Consider the following 18687-nt stretch of genomic DNA (forward strand, 5'->3'; position numbering starts at 1 on the left):
TGATTTCTAAGTGGGAGAACTTGCAAAATAGCAGGGTGTTCAAATTCTTATACACTGTACTTTACTTGGGCGGCCGGACAGGTATAGTTGCACCTGCCAAAGTATATTTGGCAAACCACTTTAGACTTTTGCAGAGAAACAGTGAGGGAGAGGTTATCTGGAATTACGTCAACGGACACAGTAATTGTTACATTACGGAGCAACAGGGAACGCACCACTGCAGATGTCACCTACTAACGTTAAGTTTCAGTTTCTATCCAAATGCGGTGCACTTGAAAACTGAATCACGGGTGAGTTTATTAAACACGGTGACTTTATGAAACGTACTGCTGATGGAGAAAGTAAGCCGAGACACATACAGAGAGAGAGAGAAAGAGGTGGAACAAGACGGCGTGTTTGCCCTGAGAGACCGGAGATGAAGGCTAGTGTGAGTGTGGGGAGAAGAGCAGAGGAGCAGATTCAAGTAAATAAACTCTAAATTAAGGTGGAAAATTACCTACAATAACCTACTGTTAATACAAATAACCTACAATATACACCGCTACCGAGCCCACCCTCCACCGGCCGCCGCTGCCGACACAGTTGCTCTGTCTTAATGAGAGCTCAACAGTTCTGTCTGTCAGATCGTGGACTTTTGTGTTGCGATTTTGGTCTCTGTTTCAAAACCATTACAGCCCTACTACTAAGTAGTCTGCCTACTATTTTCAGTGAGGAAAAAAAAGTTTTTTTGACAACCTCAAAACAGATAAAGCTTTGGGCACCCCCTGTGATCTCTGGCGCCCCCCTCAGGCTCTAAACACTAACTGTACTGTGATCTGACCTGAGAGTTTCCAGTGTGCAGTGTGGCCTCTCCAGTCCAGCAGACAGCAGCTTCACTCCTGAATCCTCCAGGTTATTGTTACTCAGGTACAGCTCTCTCAGACTACAGGACTGGGAGCTGAGAACTGAGGACAGAGCTTCACAGCTTCTCGCTGAGAGGTTACAGCCAATCAGTCTGAAGAGACAATAATCGACACAAATTATAATGTCATTATTATTAAAACATTATTGTGTCATCGATTCTGGACAGTACAAACAAGAGAGTACAAACAGAACACTTCCACAACTATTGGATCTGTATTTTATCTGTTAATCAAAACTTAAAACACTTTAAATTTGTTCAGTAAAGCTGAAAAATCTGCTTCAAGATGGTAACTGACACTGGCTAAAATCCTTGCTTGTTCTACTCTAGTCAAGATTAAATTTGCAGTAAAACAGGAACTTTTCTGAAGAATAACAACATTTTTGAGCTGCTGTGCATCTGGGCATTTCAATTTCACTTACAAGCCCCATTTCCAGAAAAAATTGGGATATTTTCCAAAATGCAATAAAGAACAGGGTATATACAGGAATCTTGAAGTAAAATTCAATACTTTTTCAACATATCTTAAGAATGCCGCGCCACTTTGAGCTGTAACTGATTAAATCAGCCACACAACTTTAAAAGGGATATTTTTTAGTTTTTAGGAATTTAAATATATTTATTTGCATAACATATTTATTGCCAATATGTCATCAGGTTGTAACGCCACCTAAAATTTGAGGCATTCACCAACTTTCTCTGTTGCCTATAACAGCCTGTAATGGCCAACTGTTTTCTATGTGAAGGACTGGTCAGATTTCCTGCGAAAAGCCACCGTCTTATATAAGCTATGATGTTTATGTACGCAACATTACAGCAAATCATGTGAAACACAGTGTAATTTTATGTTTTAGTTGGTTTAAACTAGATAATGTGAGCTTGCCTGCAATGATATGTGTGAGATCTTTCATCGACCACTTGATCAGTACAACAAAATTCAAATAGGCCAGGAGGGAACAAACTAAGTGATGAATAACGTAAGTAGTGTAGGCGGTGCAGCACAGGCACAGCCTGGAGAAGGAACTAGTCTAAATGACTGTATTAGTAATATTATAATGTTAAATAAAAAGTATGTTGTTAATGAAATAGTAAACTTTAAGTTTTTACTGATTATTCCTGTGTTTTCTTTGAGAGTGCTATCTGCGTGCACAAAAATGTTAAAACAGAGGTAATCACAAAACAGCATATCACTGAAAACACTAGTGAAAAATTTATTGAGACTTTCTCCTCAACACCCGCCCTCTCACGGGTCTCAGTGAATAAGCTAGTAGATCATTTCTGTCACGCTCTGCCGGTTGGCCATCCTTTGTGTTGCACTTTTGAGTTTAGTATCTGCCTTAGTATGTTGAGTTTTGGGTTCTGTCCTGTCTAGTGTCCAGTATCTGCTATATAGTCTGCTTGTCAGGTCAAGTCTCTCTGTTTTCCTCTGCTCTCTCTCTCTGCCTCGTTAGTCTCATGTCTGTCACCTGTGTTGCTCCCGCCCTGCTCGTTAGTCCCTGTGTATATATACCTGGTGTTTCTGTCTTGTCTTTGTCGTTGTTCATGTTACCCCCAGTCTGTCGTGCGTGTACTCTCTGCCTGCCTAACCAGCCTTGCTTGTCTTGTCTTGTCTCGTCTCCCTGTACTTTTGGATTTTGGATTTCAGTTATTCAGCCACTCACCTGTAAGTGTGCTCGCTTTTGTTTGTTTATTAAAACCCTTCGTTGAACTATACCTGCTCCTCTCTGTGTCCTGCGTTTGGGTCCTCCAACCTGCCTCCACACCACGATCGTGACAATTTCAATTCTAAAATTACAAATGTTATTGATGCCATTGCATCAGCCAAGGTGAAGGTGGTCTCTGGTAAGAGAAGATCTCCATGGAGAAATGCCACGCTGGTTAGAACTCAAAAAAGAGAGTGTCGAAAAGCTGAATGCGGGGGGCGGAAAACAAATCTTCAGGTTCATTATGACGTCTATAAAGAGAGACTTTGCATTTATAATTTAGAGCTGAGAAATGCAAGGCGGTCCTAATAATGCACGTGCCCTGTTTGCTGCTGTCGACAGGCTAACCAACCCTCCTGTGTCTGTAGCCTCTGAACTTTTATCCACCAGCGCCTGCAATGAATTTACCTCCTTCTTCACATACAAAATTCAAACAATTAGACAAGCAATCAGTGCCTCCATGTCAGTTACTGGATATGTCTTGTCCCTGTGTCCACTTAAAACAATTCATATAGCATGAGACAATTTGAATCTATTAACCATAAAAACCTGGAGGACATAATACAACATCTGAAATCCTCCTCATGCTGCCTTGATATTCTGCCAACAGGTTTTTTCAAAAATGTGTTTAAATACATGGCCTCAGATTTAATACAAATTGTCAACATGTCTCTCCTCAGGTTTTTTCCCACAGGCCCTGAAAACTGCAGTCATTAAGCCACTCTTAAAAAAGAGGAATCTAGACAGTTCACTAATGAGCAATTATAGGCCCATATCAAATCTGCCATTTTTAAGTAAAATCATTGAAAAGGCTGTTTTTCAACAGCTTAGTGCTTTCTTGGCACTAAATAACTGTTTTGATGTCTTCCAGTCAGGTTTTCGACCACACCACAGCACTGAGACAGCTCTTGTTAAGGTCTTCAATGACATCCATTTAAACACTGACAGTGGCAGAATTTCAGTCTTAGTATTATTGGATCTCAGTGCTGCATTCGACACGGTCGACCACAACATATTACTAGACAGACTTGAAAACTGGGTTGGACTTTCTGGCACAGTATTAAACTGGTTTGAATCCTACTTAAAGGACAGGGACTACTTTGTGTCTATAGGTAATCACACATCTGAGCTGACAAAAATGACATGTGGAGTTCCCCAAGGCTCCATTCTGGGAACTCTTTTGTTTAACATTTACATGCTTCCACTGGCTCAGATTGTGAAAAACAACAAAATATGTTACCAGAATTATGCAGATGACACACAGATTTACATAACCATTTCACCAGGGGACTATGATCCCATACAGGCGCTGAGTAACTGTATTGAGCAGGTCAACGATTGGATGTGCCAGAATTTTCTTCAATTAAACAAGGATAAAACTGAAGTTACTGTTTTTGGAGCCAGGGAGGAACGATTGAAAGTCAGTGCTCGACTTCAATCTGTAACGTTAAGACACACAAATCAAGAAATCTTGGAGTAGTCATGGACTCAGACCTGAATTTGAGGAGCCACATTAAGACAATTACAAAGTCAGCCTACTATCACCTGAAGAATATATCAAGGATAAAAGGACTTATGTCTCAGCAAGACCTGGAAAAACTTATCCATGCATTTATCTTCAGTCGACTCGACTACTGTAACAGTGTCTTTACAGGCTCCCTAAGAAATCCATCAGACAGCTGCAGCTGATTCAGAACGCTGCTGCTCGAGTCCTCACTAAGACCAAAGAGGTGGATCACATCACTCCAGTTCTAAGGTCTTTACATTAGCTTCCTGTATGTCAAAGAATTGCTTTTAAAATCCTGCTGTTAGTTTATAAAGCACTAAATGGTTTAGGGCAAAAATACATTTCTGCTTCGTTACGAACCATCCAGACCTCTCAGGTCGTCTGGGATCAGGTCTGCTTTCTGTCCCCAGGGTCAAAACTACATAAGGAGAAGCAGCGTTCAGTTATTATGCTCCGTACATCTGGAACAAACTCACAGATAACTGCAGGTCTGCTGAAACTGTCAGTTCTTTTAAATTAAGACTGAAGACTTTTCATTTTACCATTGCTTTTAATTAAATATTTAAGATTTTTCTTTTTATTGATAACTTACACTGTAACTTTTACTGTCCTGTGTTCTTTTTCTTTGTTTTTAACTTTTTATTATTTTCCATTTAACTCTTTTAATCCTGATTGTAACACTGTAACTTTTATCATATTTCCCTGTTGCTTTTATGTTTTATGTTTTATGTAAAGAACTTTGAATTACCTTGTTGTTAAATTGTGCTATTCAAATAAACTTGCTTTGCCTTGCCTTGCCTTAAATAAAGGTTATAATGAAGACGCATCTCCTGGTTAGAAATAAATAATGTCAAACTCTTAGCTGATCGTCACTGTGGAGAGCCACAAAATAAGGAACAACAAGATGAAGCTTGTGTGGTTTTCTTGTGACTAATTGTCTCATTGATTTTTTTAAGCCATTGAAAGCCTCTTTTGTGTGAGAGGTTACAGCCACTGAGTCTGAGAATAAGAGTAAGAAAGAAATTAATAGTAGTAAGGTTTTTTTCTTTCCTGTTGAAAAGATAGCAGACTATTTAAAACGTCACAAATAAAACTTCCTCTGTACTTACAGAGCTTTGTTGGAGGCTTTGACCACTGGCAGCAGCCTCAGAAGAGCCTCCTCTGAAGCAGAGTATTTCTTCAGGTCAAATACGTCCAGATCTTTTTCTGATGACAGTAAGATGAAGACCAGAGCTGACCACTGAGCAGGAGAGAGTTTATCTGTGGAGAGACTTCCTGAACTCAGGGACTGTTGGATCTGCTCCACTAGTGAACGATCATTCAGTTCATTCAGACAGTGGAACAGATTGATGATTTGCTCTGCAGAGAGATTTTCCTCCAACTTCTCCTTGATGTACTGGACTGTTTTATGATTGGTCTGTGAGGTACTTCCTGTATGTGTCAGCAGACCTTGAAGGAGAGTCTGATTGGTCTGCAGTGAAAGTCCCAGGAGGAAGCGGAGGAACAAGTCCAGGTGTCCATTTGGACTCTGTAAGGCCTTGTCCACAGCACTCTGGTAGAGATGTTTTAGATTCCGTTTGTAATTAAATTTAGACCTCCAGGATGTAGCCAGCAGATTGACACCAGATTTGATGAATTTTAGATGAACATGAAGAGCAGCCAGAAACTCCTGAATGGTCAGATGGACGAAGCTAAACATTTTGTCGTCCTCCTTCCGCTTCCCCCGTTCCTCTTTAAAGATTTCTGTGAACACTCCTGAGCACACCGAAGCCCCCCGGACATCTATGTCGCTCTCTTTTAGATCTTTCTCGTAGAAGATCAGGTTGCCCTTTTCCAGCTGGTGGAAAGAAAGTTTTGCTAATGACTTGATGTACTGAATACACTTTTCTTCATTCCTCTGCTTTGTTTGATGAACCAAGAATTCTGCATACATCTCAGTCAGGGTCTTGGGCAGCTCTCCTCCCTCTCTGGTCTTCAACACCTCCTCCAGAACTGTAGCAGTGATCCAGCAGAAGACTGGGATGTGGCACATGATGTGGAGGCTTCGTGATGTCTTGATGTGGGAGATGATGCTGCTGGCCTGCTCCTCATCTCTGAACCTCTTCATAAAGTACTCCTCCTTCTGTGGGTCAGTGAACCCTCTGACCTCTGTCACTATATTAACAAAATCAGAATGGATCTGATTGGCTGCTGCAGGTCGTGTGGTTATCCAGAGGCGAGCAGAGGGCAGCAGGTTCCTCTTGATGAGGTTTGTCAGCAGCTTCTCCACTGAGGTGGACTCTGTAACATCGAAGTTAACTGTCTGGTTTTTACTGGTAGAGCAGTCTAGTTGAAGGCAGCTCTCATCCAGTCCATCCAAAACAAAGAGAAGTTTGAATTTACTTTTGTCATAGTTGGTGTTTCCCGATAACTGCAGAGTTGTAAAGATGTGATTAAGAGCTTCTTTCTTGATGCATCTGGTCTCTGTAATACAACGATGAATCAGCTCTGCCAAATACAATTTTTCTTCCTTCCATAGATTCAGCTGGCGGAAGGTGAAGGGGAATACCAGATGCACATCTTGATTGGCTCTTCGTTCAGCCCAGTCCAACACAAACTTGTGCACAAGAAATGTTTTGCCAATTCCTGCGATTCCATTGGTCAGCACAGTTCGTATGGGTTTATAACTCCCAGAGGGGGGTTTGAAGATGTCACTGGGTTCAATTGGTTTCTCTGTTTCAGCTGGCTTCACCACAGCCTCAATCTGCCTGACCTCATGCTGTGTGTTAATGTGTACGTTAGCTCCAGCTGTGATGTAAAGGTCTGTGTAGATTTCATCCAGATGCTGCTCATCCTTCTTCTGAGCCCACCCCTCTTGTGCACACATAAACTTATCCTGGAGGTTCGACTGAAGTAAGTGTTTGTAATATGAGATGGGTTGTGGCTCTGGTTCTGGAACAATCACATCTGTGTTACATGATTAGAAAAAACTAAATTAGGCTGCATGTCTACAGTCAATGCTTTTATTTCGCTCAAGGTTCCTTTCTGAAGAGAAACTAAGAAGATTTTGGAGCAAGTTGTGTAGTTGCTAAGTTAACGTTTAGGTTTGAACCCATCCTTCTCTTTTGTACACCTACACATACATATCACATTTAAGTGAAAGCACCTTTAGATATGACCATTCTTTTGTTTTAAACAAATTATATAAGTACATATACTTAGTCAAAGGAATTAATTACAAGATTATTAATACTAAATACACGTGGTTTAAATGATTTAAATTTTAATTAGATTAGATAAGATTAGTGTTCTTTTTTTCTAGATAAAAATCTGAATAGTCCAGAACCAACCTTCACACTGGGAGTCATGCATGCTAACTAGTAAGCCATTCTATAAACTGTTAGGAGTGTGGTTTTGTCTTCATGTCTTTCCTGTTTTTTTGTCTGTTTTTGGATTCTGTGTTTCTATAGCTTTATTCAATCTTGTCATGTTTAGGGTTTGGTAGCTAAGTCTAGTCCTTTGTTAAATATGTATAAATAGTATGTTATCTGTAAATAACAGATACTGAACAGACCAATAAACAAAACTCACAGAGACCTAAACTAAACCGGGCCGATCAGACAGGCAGTGTGACAGCTCTGCGTTCTGTTTAATCTTAGTTCAGTCTGTTTTCCCTGTTAGTTGTAGTTTAGTTATATTAGTGATCTGTCTGCTTATGTTCTGGTTCAGTTATTTATGTTCTGTTTCTTCCTGGTTATTATTAGTTTCCCTATGGCCTTATTGGTGTCTGTCTGTTTCCCCTGCTGTCTCTCTGCCTGCCTGTGTCTGATTAGTCCTGATCCCCCTCACCTGTGTTGCTCACGCCCCGCTCGTTAGTCCCTGTGTGCGTATTTATGCCTGCTTGTGTCTTCAGTCTTTGCATCTAATGTTGAGTGTTCCTGCCTGTTTCTTTGTTTCATGGATCCCTTCCTTGCATATGGATTGTTTCCTCGGCCCTGTTCTGGATTTTACTCTGCCTGTTTGGAGATGCCTTTGATGGACCTTTTGCCTGCTGTGCTCATGAGTAAGCCTGTTTAAGTTGCTGAATAAATCTTTTGTTTGAACTGCATCCTCTTTGCTGTGAACTGTGTTTGGGTCCTCACCTCAGTCTGCTTCTGCTATCCAGAATTAACATTACAGATCAACAATGTCATGGTGACTAGTCCAGATGTTTATTCAAGATATCTTTAAGGTGATTCTGGCTGTCAAAACGACAGTTAGAGACATCTGTAATTCAGTTCGAACTCATCAATACTGAATTATTATATTATTATAAATTATATCAAACTCAAAAACTTCACTCTGTCCTTCAGGGCTTCCGTACATACCAGAGAATCCAGCAGCTGTACCTTCACACTGAGAGGAGGAAGGTCCTCTGTTCCCTCCAACGTCACTGACCTCCACTGACACTGAGAGAGAGAGAGAGATTGTTATATTTGCAGTTTGACTTAAGGTCCAAGACCGAGTGGGCTCAGTACCAGCGGAGCTGGGAACACTATTGTAATCACTTTGGTTTGTATTGTTGTTATTCTTCTGTATATTTTCACCTAATTCCGATACTGCAGCCTAAACGTAACTCACAGGGTAGGTTCAGGCCCATGAGACAACGGCATGCGAAAAATTTTGCTCACTTCTACCTCTAGGGGCACTCTAAGCAAGGTCCAAAGTTTTGCACTTTCAAATCGCTGTAACTCCCGCATATGAAGGCGGATATAAAAACCTTATATCCGCGCATTTGGGGGATCGATCTGAATCTCCTGGTATAGGCCACACCCCTTTCTGCCTAGACTTTTTTTTGCTGCATCATAAAAACTGAAAAACCTATTTTAATTAACTCCTCTGAAGCTGCAAGTCGATCGAGTTTGTAGAGGAAATTTTGATCTGACTAAAACCTTTTGCAGTTATAGGCTAACAAATATTTGTGAAAAACAGGAAGTGAGGTCATATTGTCGAGAATGAAATCAGGCCATTCATCATAACCATTTCTCATAATAACGAGATCGGACCTCAAATTTTACTCTTTGCTGACTGTAATGAGATTCTGTACTGAGACACCCAGTTCCTTTACAAGTATAGTGTTGCCCACGCCAACCTGCTGTTTGTGCCTGAAAATACGAATGTAAAAATGTTGACCGACCTTCTGGTCCTGAGCTGGTGTCTGGCAGACTCTGCAGCAGGTCATTCCTGGGTATCTTCTCTAAAACCTTCTTGGTCACCTCTAGAGCTCCATGAGGTTTATAAGCGTTCACCATCAGGTCCACTGTTTTCAACCTGTCAGCCTTCTCCAGCTCGCACTCTTTGATGGTCTGGTAGTCTCCCGGGAAGTCACACTGCTTCAGACACCATTTGAACTTTGTAAATTCCTCCTCTCTTAAATCCTCCAGAGTGTTCAAAAGGTCCTCTGCAGTCATCATGGTTCCCTGCTAAAATCAGGCAGTACTGTCCACCTGAAGGAAAACTGTAACACAAATGTATCAGAGCAGCAACAGGAGCTCTGATTGGCTGACACAAGAGCTGTGTTTATAGTATGAGCCAGTTAGAGCTCCTGCTGCACTGTGGGCTGGACTCCATGTCATTCTGAAGTGGCACACTGCCTACACCTTCAAATAAGAGAGCCATCATGAGTAAAATTACCACTAAATAGAAAATGCATATGTTAAAGCAACTGATGAAGAAAAAGCAATCAATATTCGTCTTCACCATTATAAACATATTTGTAAAACTAGGTAGTAACTTGGAGTCCAAAAAAGCTCACTGTAGACAGTCAAATCTGCATAATTCTATAATAATAATAATAATAATAATTAAATCTGTAAAAAGACAAAAAACCCAAGTTACATCTTGGCAGGCTTCCAGACAAACTATTTTATAGCCCTCAGTCTCCTCCTACTTTAGGCGGTGCCCTTGGAAGATTTCCACTCCAAAATCTTCTTCCTGGGTAATTTTCCATTCCTGAATGCTCTACCAGTTTTTTCCATTGTTTCTTCTGGAACTTTCTGTTAACATGTTGTTTCTCCTCTACACTATTCACTATGGCACCAGGTGCTTCCTGGTGTAAAAAAAAAGCAGAATGTTCTTCATGTTGTTGTTGCTGGCGGCGTAACATGTGGACATGGAGTCCCTGCCGTGCAGAGAATAAAAGTGAACAAACTGAATAAATGGCATGTTTATTCCAAGTAACATTGTTAGCAGAGGATGGGTGGATGATGGCAGTCTACTTACATCTGAAGGACAGAGGACACTCGTTTGAGGACCACCAGGTGCACATTTTAGACAGAGAAGATGGATGGTTTGAAAGAGGTGTCAAGGAAGCATCTACACCAGGGTTGAGAAGCCGTCATTGAACAGGGGGAGGGGGTCTACGCCACCACTTATCCCTCACTTACAATGCTGTCCTTTCATCACTTCCCAGGAAACTCAACAAACGTAACCTATTGGCCTCAGGTGAAGATACCAACGATGGTCGTTCAGTCTTGGCCACAGGTAGTCTCAACGACTGTAACGACTGTCGTCACAGCAACAAGGAACACTAACGAACCAGCGGTATCGATGACCCGGGCCAACGACCCCACTGAGGTTAAATAGCTGAGTTTCCCTGCCAGTCAGTCAGAACTGAAGAAGTCCTTTGGATAAGGGACGAAACGTCTTCCAGTAGCTTCAACCAAGTCCAGTTGCCCTTGATTTTAACCTTCGTTGGATAACTATGACCTGGATGACTGAGAATCTTCATAGAAAAAAACCTGGGGTTGTTCCTATTTTCCTCTATTAATGACGAGTAGTACGCTGCTCTGGCATAAGTGATTCCGTTTCAATCGCCTGAAATATGCCATGAAAGACTATTGCTCAAGGAGAGACCGCAATTCTGCCTTATATTAACGTGTCTAATGTTAAAGTGTTATTATTTTACGCACTGCTTGTTGCCGGCACACCGTAGCATATTATTATTTGTAGCACTGGAGGATGCATCAAAAAGCCAATAATAGCCAATAATACTAAACAAATAAGCTGCAGTCAATACAGAGTAATACAGTAGGCTACAAAACAACTTTAGTTCATGTTCGTGGGTTGCAGCCTCAACCTATTAGATCAAAACTGTGAGCACGATAGTGGCTGATGGTGGAGAAGTGCAGCCATCCTGTCAGTCATGTGATGTGCAGCGTAGTTCATGAACACACTTTCCTAGTGTTCATTTAAGTCTGTTTATCTTTTTAATGTAAATAATAGTATGTACTAATTACAATGAAAAATACATTATTTGTGATTCAAAATAATGATTGTTATGAATTAGAGACCCCGACAGATGCATGATTTTACTGCGTCTATAGCTCAGACCGTCCTTATGGTAGCTAAGCTCCCACTGCCTCCCACGTAAATGGAACCCTGGATATAACCGATTGAAAAAGTATAGAATGACGCTTCCTGAAGCTGTGCTAGCTTTTAAGCTACTAGACACTGCACGCCTTAACGTAAAAAAGCAGACAGCTAGCATTGACAGCCTGCACTGACTTGACCTTCTCCTTCATGAAATCAGCTCTAAAAAGGATATTCGTGGGGAAACCGACAGGCTCGTGAAATGGAATACAAGTGAACCAGGACGTGCCGTTTTTCACAGAACAAAGAACCCAAGGAAAAGGAACACTGAACACTACATTGCAAAGTGGACAACTAAAGCAGCCTTTACCGGGGACTAATCCACTGGACAAGTTCCGTAAACGATCCAGGTGTGCTATTTGCCAGTGCTCATTTCATAGGGCTAAAGACTGTCCCTATAAGCAAACTGAAGATGCAAATGGAGAGGAATTTAACATTACATTGTTTACAAAGGCCTCCATGTCAGACGCAGACGTATTCATGACTGAATCATTGAGATCAGCAATTGACACTGCTTGTACCCGTACTGTGTGGAGAGAAATGACTAGAAAACTAAATTGATGGCCTCACTCAAGATCAGGTGAAGCAGTTGATTCAAACAGAAACTCCCAGTTGCAGACCATTTTGATCCGGAGATGGGAACTTGGTATATTCCACAATAAATGTGAAACTACCAGCTAAAATAGGACTGAAAAAATGGCATATTGAAACTGAAGTTGTCAAGGCCCTGCTGGGTGAGAAGCTGACAGCGATGCGGGTGGATGCCCCCCTCGTGTCCTGGATTGTTGACCACCTGACTGGCAGACCACAGTATGTGCGCCTGAAATACTGTGTGTCAGACAGCGTGGTCAGCAACACCGGGGCCCCGCAGGGGACTGTCCTCGCTCCCTTCCTCTTCACCATCTACACCACAGACTTCAACTACCACACAGAGTCCGGCCATCTTCAGAAGTTTTCTGATGACTCTGCTGTGGTTGGATGTATCAGCAGGGTGTCGAATCCGAATACAGAGCTGTGGTGGGGGACTTTGTCACATGGTGCGAGCAGAACCACCCACAGCTCAACGTGACAAAGACTAAGAAGCTGGTTGTGGATTTAAGGGGAGCCAAGGCACCAGTGAGCCCTGTTTCCATCCAGGGGGTCACTGTGGACATTGCGGAGGACTACAAATACCTGGGAGTGCACATGGACAATAAACTGGACTGGACCAAGAACACTGAGGCCCTCTACAGGAAGGGCCAAAGCCGTCTCTACTTTCTGAGGAGGCTGAGGTCCTTCAACATCTGCAGGACGATGCTGAGGATGTTTTATGAGTCCGTCGGGGCCGGTGCTGTCCTGTTTGCTGTTGCATGCTGGGGCAGCAGGTTGAGGGTAGCGGACGCTAACAGGCTCAACAACCTGATCCAAGGCCAGTGACATGAGGGTGGAGCTGGACTCTGTCTGTGGTGTCAGAGAGGAGGATGCTTATTATTTATTACTATTTCTATTCCTTATCCCCTGACAAGTGTGCAATTGTGAAAAAAGAATCTTTCCACTCCTGCTGAGTAAAATGAAAAAAAGCAGGGACCATTCTAGACATGGAAAAGGACAGTGATGTTCAAACAATCCATTCCTCTGGAATCCACTAGTTCTGGACATTACTGCGTCGATATCAGAGACAAAGAAAGTCCTAACAGTGGTTTGCTCAGGCTACAAAGGCTCATTCACAGTTCAGGCAATAAGAACAAACAATGCTTTACTATTTTACAACAAATAGTAAACAACTGAGAAATATACCAAAAGTGATGATTTGCAGGCAAAGAAATAAGAAAGAATAGAAATAACCTGTTGCACAGCTGTTTCTAACCTGCTGAACAGCAGATGAAATAGAATTGTCACGTTTGTTCTTTTACTTTTTATGGGAGTAATTGTACTTTTTCTTGAGTAAAGATTTTGAGTACTCTACCCACCACTGGCACCAGTAGGCCTACAAGTGCTGCCATAGTGAACATGAGACAGACAGCAGAAATGAGGTCTATAGCAAAACAGAGTCAGAACCAGCACAGCACAAAGCACCAGTTTATGGTGAGCATGATGAAGAGAGAGAGAGAGAGAGAGAGAGAGAGAGCGAGAGAGCAAGCGAGAGAGAGAGAGCGAGAGAGCGAGCGAGAGAGCGAGAGAGAGCGAGAGCGAGAGAGAGAGAGCGAGCGAGAGAGAGAGAGAGCGAGAGAGAGAGCGAGCGAGAGAGAGAGAGAGAGCGAGCGAGAGAGCGAGAGAGAGCGAGAGAGAGAGCGAGAGAGAGAGAGCGAGAGAGCGAGCGAGAGAGAGAGCGAGAGAGCGAGAGCGAGAGCGAGCGAGAGAGCGAGCGAGAGACAGCGAGAGAGAGAGAGCGAGCGAGAGAGAGAGAGAGAGCGCGAGAGTGAGAGAGAGCGAGAGCGCGAGCGAGCGAGAGAGAGCGAGAGAGAGCGAGAGAGAGAGAGAGAGAGCGAGAGAGCAGCGAGAGAGCGAGAGAGAGAGAGCGCGAGAGAGAGTGAGAGAGAGCGAGAGCGCGAGCGAGCGAGAGAGAGAGAGCGAGAGAGAGAGCGCGAGAGAGCGAGAGCGAGCGAGAGAGAGAGAGAGAGAGAGAGCGCGAGAGCGAGCGAGAGAGAGAGAGAGAGCGAGAGCGAGCGAGAGAGAGAGAGAGAGAGAGAGAGAGAGAGAGAGAGAGCGAGAGAGAGAGAGGCATTGACACAAGTTACAGTATCGCTGTGACAAAACTAAACTATGAATGCCATATTTAAGCAGACACAACCAAGCTCAGAACAAATGAGCCTACAGGCCACAAGCAAAGAGCAGTGAGCTCAACACCGCTGAAGTCACAAGCACAGGCACAGAGCAGGTTTTAGGGATCCAGAGATCCTGCGATCATAACGGAAAGAATGTCCGCCAACATATATCCCGTTCCCAGCTCCGTACATACAGCGCAGCGAGCAGCATATTGGCCTAATAATCCCGAATAATAAGGCAGGATGAAAGCGGCTATATGACAACATCATGACACAGTAATCCGTAGCCCGGTCTCAACCGATCCAGCACAACAGTTTGCCCATGCAGGGAGCAGCAGCAGACTCGTTGTGGCCCCGCAGTGTTCGTTGCGATGGTTACCCTTCCAAGTAACGTTGAGCCCAGTTTCACAGCATCGTCCAGGTGACTCCCGCTGTTCTCACGTTTTGCAATCCTCTCAGAAAGATGAGGAAAGATTCGGTCTCCCTCGAAGCTCTCACACAGTATTATAACTTATTATAAACTAGTCAGGTCTGTTTCTGTATATTAATTCAATTAGACTTTTCTTTCTTCTGCAGTCGGTCGCTGCCTCCAAAGAAAACACATACATTCGGCAAAACACCGGTGCCCTTCAGATCTGCTCTGCCTCTTAGTCCCGCCCCTTAACCAGTCACAATTTTAGAAACGTGATTGCCATCTACATGGACGAATCAGAGGCCTCTCTAAAATAAACATCACAGTCTGTCACAGCTCAGGGTCAGAGGTTCCGCTCTTAAAGTGACGGAGCCTAATATGAGAACACTTGGATGCTGCGATTCACCTTTTAACTCAAACGCAGGGGGTCACATAATATATACAGTATAGCATTTTATACATATGCTCTGTGCCAGGGGGCCACTGGGGTGATCACCCATTTTCTTAGGGTGGCCGTATACTTGTTTCTCTTTGTAAACAGTAAAGACGTGTACACAGGGGCGAAGTGCGCCCTCCAGCCCACTAGCGCATGCATTCAACTGGACCAATCAGAACAGGGTTCCAGTTGTAATCTGAAGTTCATGGGGGTCTCTAATACCTAACGTTACGGGGGGGTCATTGCTTATTAAGTGATTCAACATTTCACTCTCTCACACACACACCAACGCACAAACACACACTCAGCAGTCCACTATTTGCCCCAGATGTCTGATATTGAAACAGGGTGTAGGCCGACTCACACTAGGCAATCCGTTAACTTTCAATCACCTGAAAAATGCCATCAAAGACTATTGCTCAATTCTGCCTTTATGGTAATATTAAAGTGTTATTATTTTATGCACTGCTGGTCGCCGGCACACAGTACCATTTCATCATATGTAGCGCTGTACTAATTGGAGGATGCATCAAAAAGCCAATAATGCTAAACAAATATAATTGGCCGCATATGGTGTCAGAAGTGGGACGGCTTGCCGTGAGGTCATCTGAGCCCAGAGTCTGAACTGTATGAGGGACCCCCACGGGTAACATTAATGATGGGATGTGTATAGTGTCCTTTTCATTAATACTGTTCATATGCCATCATTTTAATGATTTTATTTTATTTGAAGGTGTTTTGGTCGAGATGTGATACATGCTGCTGTACCTTTTAATGTACATGAATTTATTTTTGTAATATTATTTAGTTGTCTGAATGTGTGTGTGTTGTAAAATATTTATTATTATGCAAAAAGGGCATTCCAGCTTCCCAAGATATTAATAGTGGCTCTTGAAGTATAGTAATAAATTACTAATAAGCTGAAATGCTAATTTACATTTAGCTGACGCTTTTATCCAAAGCGACTTACAATTGCTATTGTATTTTGGGGTCACAGTGGGGGATTGAACCCGGGTCTCTCACACCAAAGGTAAGCGTCTTATCCATTGCACAGTCACCACCCCATAACAAAATGTTCAGGGAACACATTCATGTAAAGTTTAAAATATATTTCAACTGTTCTTCAAGTACAGCACAAAAGGGTATTTTCAGTTAAATTTAAAGAAGTATATTTAATTTACAGTAAATGTACTTAAAGTGGTTTCATTTTAACACAACTAAGTATAGGCTATTATAATTACGGCTGGGCACGTTGACGCAGTTTTTATTTTATTATGCTGTGTAAAGGGAATACTGCTGGGAAAAAGCTCCTTATTTGTTTAAAGTGTTTGCAAAACACATGTTATTACACTTTTGTGTATATAGAAGTACATTTCAATTAAAATTGCGCAATACACTACTTTAGAATTCATTATTAAATTTTACACTTAACAATGATTTTCTTGCGATTAATCGCATTAAAATTTTTAATTAAAATATATTGCAATTATCTTAAAGTTGACTAATTATTTCTAAAATTACACAAAATAATTTAAGTTGTTCCAAAATAACACATTTAATATACACTTAGTATAGTACAATTAAAATGTGATCAAAAAACGTGCTTCTTAAATATATTTCTTTTTCAGTTGGGATGTGGTGACTTTAGTCTGGAGGCTACTGAGGATATAGAGACAGAGTCACAGCTGATCTCCAGCGGCTGTCCGGCATTCAGAGGGTCAGACAGTGGAAGAGCAGCAGCTCGTCTCCGCACACGCACGCTCCGCTGCGAACTCAGCTCGTGCACTTTATTTTGAAAGGTTTCACTGCAAATGTCAGCTGTTACTGCGTCTGTCTTTACACTAGTTTAGTACCAGGAATGGTCCATTCCCAATGTCCCCCTGAGCCCTGAACCCTCACAGACTTTACTGACGTCACTTGGAAAGTGATTGAGTGCAAGAGGCCGCGAGAGCTCAAAATGCTGTAAACTGGAACGGGACAGCACTTTGCCACTTTATCACGTTACCATGAACACCGTTGCACTCTTTTTATTTTATGTTTCTGCCTGATTTTTAAGTCCGGCAGGCTCTTGTCCTACAGAGTGGACGAGAGCTAAATGTCAATCAATGCACCCTCCTGTTCAGTTAGCATCGTAATTATTGCTAACACATAAATGAAATAGTATGACAGTAGGGTGTGAACGATGAATGGTAATCAAGTTTATCAGTTGACAATTTAGTGTTATAAAATATCCAAATATTCTTGATCAATATCACATTTTGTCATAACTGTGCACCCTTAGTCAGACTCAAGACTGAGAGAAGAGGAAGTAACAGACACAATAACTGCAGCCAGTCCGCAGATGAATCAAAGTGTTGAGTTCCCTCTTACGTTTCCTTCCTCTACAGTCCACAGTGAGAAACCTGACTCAGAGACTTTGACAGTAACATAATAACATGTTGGATAAACACTCACCCTGCCTCAGCCTTCAGCTTTCCTTCATCTGTCCACTCAAAATGGAGTCTGAACGGACTGAATAATCTCAGCGGCAGGTTCCTACCCGCAGCATTTACAGGAAATCATAAGTCTCTGTGTGTGGGAGAGAACATGTTCCTACCTGTTCTCATGAGCCTGTTGCTGCCCCCCTCTCCAAAACTAGTTTGTTCAAGAGTCAGATCTGACAGAACAGCAAGTCTCACACACACAGAAGAAAGAAAATATAGATGACATTCCATCAAACTAATTTTGACAGCTACTTCCGGTCCCGCCCCCAAACCGGATATGTGTGTATGTAACTGATAAGAGGGTTGCGTACATCCTGTGTGTTTTTGACTGATAATTGGAGGAGGTTTTTCATTGATTTAATGACTTTATTAAGTAATAAAACATGAACTTGAATGAATTAACTAGTAGGTGTTTATGGCAATAAATTTATCATTAAAAAAGTACAGCAGTGAGTTATAAGTAAAGGAGGAATCTCCGGGGCCAGCAAAGGATCAGTAGAAGGTTTCTTCATTGATTTGGAATCAAGTCAGTCTTTATTATTAAACAAGTGAAGAATAAATTGAAATATTGACAGTAAAGCAGTAAAATAGTATAACAGTGAGTAAAAATTAAACAGCATTATAAATTACCTTCAACAGCATGCAGCAAAATAAGAGAGTTCCAAAATTAAACTTTGTAAAATCTTTGCTAAGGCTTTGTGTGACAATTATCATTATTGTCATTATCACTCTTGTGAAAAGCTGTAGTCTTCTCTTAAACTTGAGTCTGTGTCTCTTCTTCTCTGTCCTCTCTTTCTGGTGTAGCATAGGCTGTGCAGGGTGAATTGAGGAATGTGCTCCACCCCCCCGCACCTCCTTCTGCTTTCTCAATGAGTCATCTTCAGGTAATCTTGTAGAGTCTAATCTAATAGAGTTATCTATAACCCCAGACTCAGACAGAGTTCGTTTTTGAAACGGGAACCTATTTTTATCAACCGGACACAAGAGTTTGGAACTACAGACTATATATAATAATCTGGTTGTACCAGAAGTAACGGCCCCCAACCCCTCACCAGTTATCTCCCACATGCCGTCACATACAAAATAAGAGGGTGGGCAGAGTTACCGTGAGC

The 18687-nt window shown here is 42.1% G+C and overlaps 1 protein-coding gene across 6 annotated transcripts; it reads right to left on the reverse strand.

Annotated features, from left to right (window-relative positions):
- Window positions 1–5216: 5216 nt before the first annotated feature.
- On the reverse strand, window positions 5217–17832 carry LOC119911345 (NLR family CARD domain-containing protein 3-like). 6 transcript variants are annotated; one of them, XM_038730209.1, is made up of 4 exons: window positions 17689–17832; window positions 9267–9587; window positions 8458–8538; window positions 5217–7057 (listed from the first exon to the last, which is right to left on the reverse strand). In XM_038730209.1, the coding sequence occupies exons 2-4, from the start codon at window positions 9541–9543 to the stop codon at window positions 5217–5219; spliced, it is 2199 nt and encodes a 732-aa protein (XP_038586137.1). In that variant the 5' UTR covers window positions 9544–9587; window positions 17689–17832. The 6 variants fall into 6 exon arrangements, with proteins under 6 accessions (XP_038586137.1, XP_038586136.1, XP_038586135.1 ...); XM_038730208.1 differs by having other exon boundaries at window positions 17547–17832; XM_038730207.1 differs by lacking the exon at window positions 17689–17832 and adding an exon at window positions 9968–10462.
- Between the last annotated feature and the right edge of the window lie 855 nt (window positions 17833–18687).

The sequence above is a fragment of the Micropterus salmoides genome, unplaced genomic scaffold (assembly GCF_014851395.1).
Source record: "Micropterus salmoides isolate LMB-PRFRI ecotype aquatic unplaced genomic scaffold, ASM1485139v1 Ms_hic_scaffold_2, whole genome shotgun sequence".
Lineage (NCBI taxonomy): Eukaryota > Metazoa > Chordata > Actinopteri > Centrarchiformes > Centrarchidae > Micropterus > Micropterus salmoides.

What these genes read in the sequence shown, in the direction of transcription:
- LOC119911345 (XM_038730209.1), bottom strand. Translation starts at nt 9,543, where the DNA reads ATGATGACTGCAGAGGACCTTTTGAACACTCTGGAGGATTTAAGAGAG. An exon ending in CACCAGCTCAGGACCAGAAG is followed by an intron (nt 8,539 to 9,266) that starts GTCGGTCAACAT and finishes TCTCTCTCTCAG; the next exon opens with TGTCAGTGGAGGTCAGTGAC. An exon ending in TACAGCTGCTGGATTCTCTG is followed by an intron (nt 7,058 to 8,457) that starts GTATGTACGGAA and finishes CATGTAACACAG; the next exon opens with ATGTGATTGTTCCAGAACCA.